We start from the raw sequence: 11,073 nt of genomic DNA, 5'->3' as shown, positions 1-11,073 counted from the left end.
GTGAAGTGTCCCACTAGCTGTACCTTAGACGTTCCATCAGCTGGGACAAGACAAGAACATCCCGCCGAAGAAGAGCTGTGCTCACCCCTGGTACTACGTAAGACACATGGAAAGGCAGAGTCCCTTCCCCGATCTGTTCTCTTCCACCCTCCCTGTAGGCAGTGCAGGGGCTTTGAGGGGTGATGAGAAATGTGTTCAATACATTCAGCAAAAAATCCAGTAACCCATTACTGAGTGTCCACTCCAGGGCCAGAGACTGGGATGGAAGAGGCTGGAAGGAGGGGCAGAGAGAGGGGAGCTAGGGCAGCTGGGTCAGCATTCCCGATTCGGACGCTGACTCAGGCCCCAGGAATGCCAAGGAAGGGGGGTGGGCAGCCACCAGAGCCGGGCTGGGATCCTGTTGGCACCGGGAGATGTAGGGACAGCGGGCACAGAGGGATGTTGGGACGGGGGCTCCCACACACTGGGACCCACCTCCAAACCACTGGTAGAAACAGAGGTCTCTCACTCTGGGCCCTCCAGCCCACCGCACACCTTCACGGTGATTCTAGCTCCCCACCTGCCCCGCCCATCCCACTCCAGCTCCCCCAGCAGAGAGAGGGACAGGCTCCTGGGACTCAAATGAGGACATTTGGGCATACAATGCCCGCTCTCCCGCGACCGCCCACAAACCCCTTGTCCCCAGCCTCCCTGCTGGCTCCAACTTGCCCTTTCTAACTTCAGCACCTCCCACGACTGAAGTGTGTACAAGGAAGACAGTCAAGCTCTACCTGCGTCCATTTTCCCTCCTTTGGCGCCTGACAACGATGAGAAGGAACCCAGGACTCTGAGAGCCCACTTCCTCCCACCTGGCGCCCCCGCAGCGCTCCAAGCCACCTCCCTCCATCGCAAAGTCCTTCGAGCTTGTCCTTGGAGACCCAGGAGGGAGCCCGGGCCCAGGCCTCCAGATTCCAGGTGCGCCCCTTCCCTCCCCACCCTGCCCCAGGCGGCTGGGCGAGAGCAGCTGAGCCCGAGGAGCCCTCCCTCCCGCTGCCTGACACCCAATCAGAGAGAAACCGATCCGGGGAGGGCAGGGCGCCAGGGGCCGGGCCCAGAATAGTGCTGCCCAGCCTGTGTTGCGCACTTGCTCTCGGTTGGTCCGGGGTTGGCCGCATGGAGCACGCACTGCGCCGGGTACAGGGGTCCCGGGGGACGGGAGCTGGGGCAGCCGAGGCCAGGGGATTGCGAGCACACCACACCCTGTGAACGAGTGTGAATGAGTGTGTGTGCGTGTGCGCATGAGCCTGTGGGTGCCTGTGAACACGTGTGCGCGCGCGTGTGTGTGTTCTTTGTGTCAGCGACGTATGTGGTGCTCTGCATGCCTGGGAATGGTTGGATGTGTTTTTCCGAGTGTGTCGAAGTGTTGGTGTATGGGTGTGTTTGCGGGGGTGCACCTGTGCGTGCATGCGTGTGCGTGCTTGCACGCGCACACGTGGTGGGAAAGGAAGCTACCCGCGGGTTCGGGGATGCAGGGCGTTTCCCCACCCCTTCAGACATTCTTCTCCTCGCAGAACCCATCCTGGAGCAGCCTTGGGGGACCTGAGCGTCAAGGTAGGCGGGGCTGCCTTCTCAAGGGCGTAGCCTCTCCTCCTACTTCGTTTGTCTCCCTCCTCTCTGGGCCCCCAGTCTCCACTCTGCTAGCCTGGCTTTTCTCTCTGTCTCTCCTTTTTCCTTCTTTGTTCCTCTGTTTCTTTTTTCCCTCACCCCCTCTTTCCTCTTTCAGAGGAAGTAGGGGGAATCTAGAGTCGGAAGACTCCGAACCTAGTTCTGTTAGCACTTAGTAAATAGCTGTGTGAATTGTGGTGAATTGCCCCACCTCTCTGATCTCAGGTCCTGCTTTAGTAAAATAAGGATGATAATAACATCTCCCTTATAAGATTGCTATGAGGTTTGAGTGAGAAATATATTGGAGGAGAACCCTTGGGAAGCTTGCAAATGTGAAATATTATTATTAATAACATTTTAATTGATTTTGTTGTGTTACTCCCCATTAACCAAACAGGCCCCATTCCCCCTTCCAGAGATGAGCTGTCTAGAACAAGGAGAGAACACTTCATGGCCATCGCCGGCCATGACCGCAGGCTCAGAAAGAAGCCATGAGAAACAGGGGGCCAAGGCCTCCATGTGGACAAGGCAGGAGGCTGTGGCAGAAGGGGAGCTGCCGGGTCTGGGGGAAGGTGAGGCCAAGGCCAGTTCTGGGGAGATGGGAGCGGGGGCAGTGGGACATCCCGGAGCCTGGGGCTGGGGCTCTGCTCTGGATCCTTCCAGAGCACAGAGTTGGCCCCAGCCCTCATCTTGTAGTCTGTCTCTTCACATGGGAAAAGTCACCTGCACAGCAGAGCCAGGGGCCTGGCGCGGCCAACTCAGGACAGAGCCACTGTCTTGTGTGACTCTGAGACTCAGCTTTCTCACCTGCAAAATGGGGCCACAGCACCCAGGCTTCCCAAGGCTGCTGTGAGGATGAACAGAGCCAGCGGATGAGAAAGGTCTCTAGAAGATGGATTTACTGTCCTCTCCCCACCAACAGATCCCCAGGCCAAGCCACCTGCTGAGTACGCCGGACTGGAGGCCACGTTCCCCAAGGCCACACACGTGTCCCAGGCTGCTCCTTTGGCCAAAGTGGGCACCCCACCAACAGAGTGGGACGTCTTCCCCCCTAACCACGAAGCCTCGGCCGCTGGCTCCAGCACAGATGAGCTGGAGCTGGACATAGGGTTCCCGGCCACAGCATCGTGGGGGTATGAGCTCGGCCTGGTGGAAGAGAGGCCTGCCCTGTGCCCATCCCCACGGGCCCTGTTACCCAGGCTGGGCTGGGACGACGAACTGCAGAAGCCGGGGGCCCAGATCTACATGCACTTCATGCAGGAGCACACCTGCTATGACGCCATGGCAACCAGTTCCAAGCTGGTCATCTTCGACACCACGCTGGAGGTGAGGCCGTGGCTCTGCCCCACCTCTGTTCTCATGGGGCTGTAGCCTCCACTCACCCGCTCCAGGGCCCCCCCGCGAGTCCCTTTCCAGAGCTCCTTCTTAGCACCATGGAGACCAGTGCTGGGGAGGACCCCTACTCCCCAATTGTCATCCCAGCTCTGCCATTGAGTATGTGTAGGCTTTGGCATCAGTCACCGCTCTCATCTCTAAAATGGGAATGGGGGCCCCTGGCTGGTTCAGTCAGAAGAGTATACAGCTCTTGATCTTGGGGTCATAAGTTTGAGCCCCGTGTTGGGTGTAGAGATTACTAAAAAAATAAATAAATAAAAGTAAAAAATGACATAAAATGGGGACAGGAAATGCCTGCTTTGCCCTCCAAGTTTCAGAGGACTCCTGGAATAACCCGGGTCAAGTGGGAGCACTTTGTGAACCCCTAAGTATGGGGAAGACCTTGCAGGCTGGCTTAGGACAAACAGCAGGGAGCTCTCAGTAAGAGAAAAATAGGATGGGTTCTAGCCCCTGCTCTTCCCTTGGGCTAAGCTATAGAATGCCTGCTTCCACTTTTACCATCACGTATAGCGGAGCAGTGTTTCCAGAAGCACGGCGATAGTATTACTTAGGGTAAAGCCAAATGAGTCAACGTCAAATTTATTTAGAGAAATCTATTTTGTAGATGCTACGCGAATAAGCGTACCTCCAGCACGTAGATTAGCGAAAACTATACTGTGTGTGACTGTACGCATGTAGCACCCGAGTAGAAACCCCGAGTGAGTTTGTCACACCCTGATGTGCCAGGTGAAGGCGTCACCACAGTGCCTCCGGCCACCAGCAGCCTCATCTCTGCAGCAATTGTGCCTGGCAAAGAGCGTGCCAGTGTGTGCCATGGCCTAGGACGGGCAGTCAAGCTCATGCAGAGGAGATCTCGGGAGAAGGCCCCGGGGGAGGACCCTGGTTGGGACAGGGTACCACTGACGGGCAGTGAGAGACTCACCCCTCGGTGTTCTCTCTGGCCCTCAGATCAAGAAGGCCTTCTTTGCCCTAGTGGCCAACGGCATCCGGGCGGCACCGCTGTGGGACAGCAAGAAGCAGAGCTTCGTGGGTGAGGAGGGGCTGGGAGGCAGAGGGAAGAGAGAGATCTTCAAGGGGATTCCGGGGCTGAGCTCCGACACGCCACGGGTTCGGGCAGACCCTTGGCGTGAGCCAAGCCGGGGGCTGGCGTGGGGGACATCCGATCCCGGCCTCGTGGTGGCCAGCTGGGAGACCCCATGAGTGGAGGAGGTTTGACCAGCTGACCACTCCAGCTCTACTCACCCATGGTCCTGTGTCGTAGGTGCTAGATAGGAAAAGAGGAAAGGGAGAGGAAGGAATTAGGAGAATAGAAAAGGGTGCAGCGGGGGCGGGGAGAGAAATTACAGGGGAAGCACAAAAGGCGGGGGAGGGGCTGCCCCGCTTCCCTCTGTCCACAGTTCCCACAGCTGTCTCAGACCTAGGACTCTGGCAGAGCCCGGAAGGGGGTCTGACCCCTCAACCTGCCTCCCACCACGAGGCCCCAGGCTGACCCCCTGCCCTTCCCTCCTAACCCCGCAGGGATGCTGACCATCACAGACTTCATCTTGGTGCTGCATCGCTATTACAGGTCCCCGCTGGTGAGGAGTGGGCTGGGAACCCCAGGGGCTCCCATCTGGGCTGGGGCAGAGGGTGGCTCAGGGAGCCTGGTGCCCGAGGGGCCCGTGTCTGACTTCCGGAGTCCTGTCAACGTCTCTAGGTCCAGATCTATGAGATTGAAGAACATAAGATTGAGACCTGGAGAGGTGAGCTGGCGGAAGGGACCTGGAAGGGGCTGAGGGTGTGTGGGTGAGCATGGGGCCAAGGACCTGAGGTGGAGGATGGGCAGTGGGGATTTCTTGAAGGGTGCAGGGGAAGGGTGAGAGGGAGCCCAGAGGGCCTGAGGGAGAAAGACAGAGGGGCTGCCCAGTGAGGCAGGGTGGCCAGCTCCTCAGGCCTGACTTTGGCTTTTTCCTACAGAGATCTACCTTCAAGGCTGCTTCAAGCCTCTGGTCTCCATTTCTCCCAGCAGCAGGTAAGCGTCCCCAGCCACCCACCTGAGCCTCCTTGCCTGAGCAGTCCCCTTCCGGGTCAGCCCCTCAGTTCTGACCTCAGGGGCTCATCCCGTGGCAGACAAGGCAGTCTGGACATGCTGTCCTTCTGCAGGGGCTGGGGTGGGGGTTGTGTCTCCCCCAGACCCACTGCTCCCACCTCTGCAGCCTGTTCGAAGCCGTCTACACCCTCATCAAGAACCGGATCCACCGTCTGCCGGTCCTGGACCCGGTGTCAGGCGCCGTGCTCCACATCCTCACACACAAGCGACTGCTCAAGTTCCTGCACATCTTTGTGAGCCTGGGCACAGCCTCAGGGTGACCCGAGGGGCTGAGAAGTCATTGGCCCAGCAGACCGGGGAGGGAGCCGCTGGGAGCACTCTGGGGGCTGCTCCACCTTGACTGCCACCTGTCCCCAACCCACCCAGGGCTCCCTGCTGCCCCAGCCCTCCTTCCTCTCCCGCACCATCCAAGATCTGGGCATCGGCACATTCCGAGACTTGGCCGTGGTGCTGGACACGGCGCCCATCCTGACGGCCCTGGACATCTTTGTGGACCGGCGCGTGTCTGCGCTGCCTGTGGTCAACGAAGCTGGTACCTGCACCCAGAAGTGGGGCTGGCTGGGGTGGAGCCGTGGCAGGCAGGGGTCTGTGGGCGTCTGCTCGGGACCCAGGGTGGAGTTAGAAGTCTGCCTGCTTAAATCTTGGACCCTTACTTAGCCTCTCTGTGCCTCAGTTTCCTCATTTGTGAAATGGGAATCTTAATAACACCCATCCTCTGACTTCACGGGATGATTTGAAAAGATTATGTGCAGTTAAGAAGCATGGTAAGAGGAAACCGAAGATGAGGTTTTTCATGGGAATTCACCCTAAAATGGGCCATGGGATCCAGCCAGACCTCACCTTCTTGCCTTGAAGAGAGGGATTAGAGGGACTACATGATCATTTCTTTGGTTGAACTGTGGCTGTAAACTGTTTCAAAGTCAAAATTGCTGTAATGAAGCTAGATATCAAAAAATGTTTTTTTATTTGTTTTTGTGTTTTGAATGTTTATTCGTTTTTTGAGAGACAGAGACAGAGCACAAGCAGGGGAGGGGCAGAGAGAGAGAGAGGGAGACACAGACCCTGAAGCAGGCTCCAGGCTCTGAGCTGTCAGCACAGAACCCAATGCAGGGCTCGAACCCATGAACGGCGAGATCGTGCTCTGAGCCAAAGTCGGACGCTTAACTGACTGAGCCACCCACGTGCCCCAAGAAATGTTTTGATTTATTTTTCATTATGAAGAATTGCAAATGTATGAAAATGGTAGGACACACTGTATAATGAAAGCCACATATCCGTCACCTGGATTAACTATTGTTAACACGTTGCCATAACCAGGGTTTTTTTTTTTTCCCTATTTTTTGCTAAAGTGATTTAAATGACAGAGATCATGTTATTTTATCCTTAACCCTTTAGTCTGCATCTCTTAAAATCAGTATATGTCCTATATCACCTAACAAAACCAGAATAACTTACTAATATCATCGAATATCTGAATCTAATTCTCATTTCCTCGCCTTCCCCGAGAATATTTTTTTACAGGTGGTTTGTACAAACCAGGATCCAGTTAAGGTCCATGCTTTACAATGCTTCTTTTGTCTTTAGTTTTTTTAATCCAGAACAGTTCCTTCCTCACTTAATTTTCATAGCACTATAATGACAATCCTGGGTCAGTCGTCCTATAGAATGTCCCCCATCCAGATTTGTCTCTTTGCTTTCTACGGACGGCCTCAGTGTTGTTCCTCTATTCCTGAGTTTCCTGTAAACTGGAAATTAGATCTAAAGGCTTGATCGGATTCAGGCTATCCATTTGAGGCTAGGATATTTCAGAGGTGACACTGTGTAGTCGAATTGCATCACATTGGGAGGCATGATTTCAGGCGTCTCCTCTCTGGCTGTGATGCTTTGTGATCTGTGGGTTTAGGTAGTGGCCCCTTGATGCCTGTTTTAAAGCCAGGGGGCGCCTGGGTAGCTCCACCAGTTAAGCTGACTTCGGCTCAGGTCATGATCTCCCGGTTCGTGGGTTTGAGCCCCGTGTCAGGCTCTCTGCTGTCAGCACAGAGCTCGCATCAGATCCTCTGTCCCCCTCTCTCTCTGCCCCTCCCCTGCTTGCACTCCCTCTCTGTCTCTCTCAAAATAAATAAATAACCTAAAAAAAAAAAAAGCCTGCAGCCTGGGGAGGACAGGGAGATGTCCAGTAACTCTTTCTGAAAGCCTGCCTCCGGCCCTTGCACAGCATGCTGGTTCTGACGTGAACCTCTTCCTTTTCTCTCACCACCTGGCCCCCCACCACCCCTGCAGGACAAGTCGTGGGCCTCTACTCCCGCTTCGATGTGATTGTAAGTGTCTGCGGGAATAGGGAACTGGGGTGCCACCAGGAGGCTGTGGCTGTGAGAACCGATGGAGGGGTATCTGTAGCCCGGAAGGACCTTTAGAGGTGTGTAGAGGGCAAGTGGATAGGCGGAGCCTGGTTAAGGGGCTGACTGACATGGCACTTGCCTCCCTGCCCCAGCACCTGGCTGCCCAGCAAACCTACAACCACCTGGACATGAGTGTGGGCGAAGCCCTGAAGCAGAGGACACTGTGTCTGGAAGGAGTCCTTTCCTGCCAGCCCCATGAGAGCTTGGGGGAAGTCATCGACCGGATTGCCCGGGAGCAGGTACCGCGTGCCCCTTCATACATGCCCCCAGCACGTATGGCCCAGTCCCCATGAGCAGCTGCAGCTGTCCTTGGACACCGGACACCTGCCCTGTCCTCCCATTTTATGGCCATTTCAAGCTCTCAGTGTCCACACTGGTCTGCAACTGATCCTGCAACTGGAGATCTGTCCACACTGGTCTGCAACTGGTCCTGCTAAGGGCCACAGACAGCTGATCACCCCAGCGTGGTCAGAGCTACTTCTAACTGGTTTCTAGGAGATACTTTCCGGCTCCCCCACTTACGTCGTTGCCCCTGAGTCTTGGTGACAATCTCGTTGGTTACCATAGCTGCATGGCTCGAACCTCTCACTGATCCTCTGCGGACCCGCAGGTACACCGGCTGGTGCTAGTGGACGAGACCCAGCATCTCCTGGGCGTGGTGTCCCTCTCCGACATCCTTCAGGCACTGGTGCTCAGCCCTGCTGGCATCGATGCCCTCGGTGCCTGAGAATATCTGAGTCCTCACTCCCAGGCCGTCTTCCACACGCAGAAGCCAACGAAGGGAGCCAGGGAACACGGTCTCCATCTTTCCCCACCCCAGTTTGCTGGTTTGGCTGTGGTTCAGGTAGGCTCTGCCCTGGGCCATCAGCCTCAGCACCAGCCCATTGGTCTTCCTAGGCTCTCAGATCTCAGCCTGAGGCCCCCTGAGGATGGGGGTGCCCAGCTCACTGCTGAGCAGCCCCATGAAAACTACAAGTATCAGGACTCCCCGTGGGGTCCCCACTCTGTCCCATTCTCCACTGAGGTCATGAGGGTAGTCACAAGAGGGGTGGACAGGGGCTGGGGTCAAGGCAAGGGCAGTGATGTGATTTCAGATGCTCTGGGGAGTTTGACCTGCCTTCTCGCAACTCAGCTCCCACCTGCTGGGAATCCCACTGGAAGGAAGCAAGTTAATAAACCTTTGCTGAACGGAATTTCCACGCTCAGTCAGAACTATGGCTGAAAGGAGGGGGCTTCTATCTAAGTAATCATCTCAGTAAATCCGACATGATCTCAGACTCTTTCCTGGTACCGTGTTGGCTAGGGGCTGGCTCAGATTCCACCTGCTTGGCAGTGGATGGCAAGACGAGGTTCCCCTACTGGAAACGCAACCTCTCCTGCCCACGTAGTCACTGTCTTGTCTTCTCTTTTCCTCACAGGCTTCACCAGCCCTCTGTCATTGCCCTTGCCCTGCCTGTGCTCCCAGAAGCCCTCAGGAATTCCCAGTCCTCCATGGGATGATGAAATTAAGAACAGCTGAGTCGAGCCTGGAGATCTATGAACCAGAGGCACTGAGATTACCCCAGGGCTGCCTGCTCCATGCCTACCCATATCACTTTCCCCCCACTGGCCCCAGTGGAGCGGCGAGCCCTCAGCCAGTTGGGTGTATTCAGGGGCTCTGGATTCCTCAGCTTCTGGACTACCTGGGAGGCCCTGCTATTCTTCCACACTACTAAGGGTGGCTCCCCACAACTTGGCCACTGCCCTTCTTCCCTCCCAGCATTGAAACAGCAGCCATGTGGAGAGCCTGTTGAGTGGGGTCCTCCCTCCATTCTCATCCCGAGCACCAGCAAACAGTGTTCTCAGTCCCCAGTGACAGCCTGTGTTTGGATCACTGAGGATGAACACTGAGAGAACAAAAAGAAAAAGAACAACCAACCCGTGCACTTAAATTGTATAAGCTTCACTCCGAAAATGCTAGTCATTTGGCCTGAACTTGCAGCAAGAGCCCTGTGCTTTCTGAATTCAAAGACGCGAGGGAGAATCTGTAATTGACAAACGCTACCACTGGCCTTGCTTTTGTGCATAGAGTGTTAGTTTCTTTTTTCATTTTTTATTTATAACAAAACCATAAAGAAGATGTTAATTAGTTAATGACAGAGTAAGTGCAACTCAGTCCACAAACTCTAATCTGCTAGAGACAACTTTTTTTTTTAAACACTGAACGTAATTCCTATTATGGGCCCCATTTCACCAGGTGGTAGAAATTAATCTCCGTTTGGGGTTCACCCACCACCTTTTCCTGGGGTTAAATTCGGTGAGAAGGGGAGGCTTTGAGTAGTGGAAGACTTTGTTCCTCACTTATCATCAACCACACTTGTCAGAACCTGCTAAAATATTCCCATTCCCATCTCTCTCTCACTTGGTTGGTCACTGGCGGGCATGGCCCCTGCTAGGTGCTCCCTCAGTCCCTACCACAAAGCCTCCTTGGGCCTGCCTTCTCTTGGGGCATGAAGACATTCTAGCTTCTGGACCTGCACCCCTCTGGGCTTCAGGACGCTGTGTGGTCCCAAGCACATCTGCTCAGGTGGACAGCAAGTGATCTGTTCTGCGCTGAGTTTTGCTGTGTGTGTGTGTGTGTGTGTGTGTGTGTTTAGCCCCACCCTAGAAACATAGGGCACAGGGCTCTTCTTATCATCTCCTTATCATTTCCAAACCTCTCTGGGGTATTTAGCATATTCACCTCCTCCCTTCAGACACAGCTCCCTTCTCAGGGGCCCCAGAAATGTCTACAGTCTCTTTGCCTCCCCACCCTCCACCAACCTATGGAATCTTCACCAGTGGGGCCTTTTTCTCTAACCCGTCATCCATTCTTCCCAGTCCACTGCATGTGTCTTGAGTTCTTGCCACCTGCCTTGAGGGTCAGGCTTTGGAAATTCCAAAGCCAAGGCCAGGCTTCGGTTATGCCATCCCTCCCCTGTGGCAGTGGACGCTGTCTGCTATCCAGTGGGGAGAGGAGAGGTTAATATTTCTAAAATACGATCCCACCACATTTACCTCACAGAGCAACAGAGTGGAGACATTTGTGCTTGATGAGTCAGGCAGTAAATGAAGGCATTTTCTCACAGACACTCAGCTTCTGTTTCCGACTTTGCCATAACCCATGGGTCAGTGCTGGTTCTGCTCTGGCCCTGCCTGGGAAGGTCCTGGGCTTTGGGCTCAAGTGGGAGGATGGGGGTGCTTCTCTGGGCCTGTCTCAAGTGACAACCTTGGGGAGCCTGGGGCAGGCTGCCTCCTGCTGCAGCCGACTGTAGGGAATGTGTAGCAGGGTCAGTCCTTTGAGGTGGTGTCCCAGGTTGCTCTGCGTGAGCAGACAGGTCAGCCCAGGCGTTCGGTGGAAAGGGCAGCCTGAGGAAATCACTCTCTCCCCCTCCTGCTCCCCCCCAAGAGTAGATAGGTCTCCAACCTCCTGGGCCCACCATCCTGAGGACCCAACAGTTACCCCTTCGTCCCTTCTCCCCAACCCTTAGTTCCTGACAGCCCTCCTGCATCATGGCTGCTAGAAAA

The 11,073-nt window shown here is 55.2% G+C and overlaps 1 protein-coding gene across 8 annotated transcripts; it reads left to right on the top strand.

Annotated features, from left to right (window-relative positions):
- The first annotated feature begins 411 nt into the window (after positions 1–411).
- Positions 412–9,660, top strand: PRKAG3 (protein kinase AMP-activated non-catalytic subunit gamma 3). 8 transcript variants are annotated; one of them, XM_053215811.1, is made up of 15 exons: positions 412–541; positions 724–954; positions 1,551–1,590; positions 2,061–2,216; positions 2,567–2,970; positions 3,988–4,069; positions 4,558–4,616; positions 4,736–4,781; positions 4,996–5,050; positions 5,235–5,361; positions 5,495–5,660; positions 7,409–7,446; positions 7,620–7,766; positions 8,138–8,371; positions 8,946–9,660. In XM_053215811.1, exons 4-14 carry the CDS (start codon positions 2,063–2,065, stop codon positions 8,252–8,254), a joined length of 1,395 nt encoding a protein of 464 aa, XP_053071786.1. In that variant the 5' UTR covers positions 412–541; positions 724–954; positions 1,551–1,590; positions 2,061–2,062; the 3' UTR covers positions 8,255–8,371; positions 8,946–9,660. The 8 variants fall into 8 exon arrangements, with proteins under 8 accessions (XP_053071786.1, XP_026906256.1, XP_026906266.1 ...); XM_027050455.2 differs by having other exon boundaries at positions 413–954; XM_027050465.2 differs by having other exon boundaries at positions 413–954; positions 2,042–2,216.
- The last annotated feature ends 1,413 nt before the right edge of the window (positions 9,661–11,073 follow it).

This window comes from Acinonyx jubatus, chromosome C1, assembly GCF_027475565.1.
Source record: "Acinonyx jubatus isolate Ajub_Pintada_27869175 chromosome C1, VMU_Ajub_asm_v1.0, whole genome shotgun sequence".
Taxonomy (NCBI): Eukaryota; Metazoa; Chordata; class Mammalia; order Carnivora; family Felidae; genus Acinonyx; species Acinonyx jubatus.
This window is presented reverse-complemented; position numbering and strand designations above follow the sequence as displayed.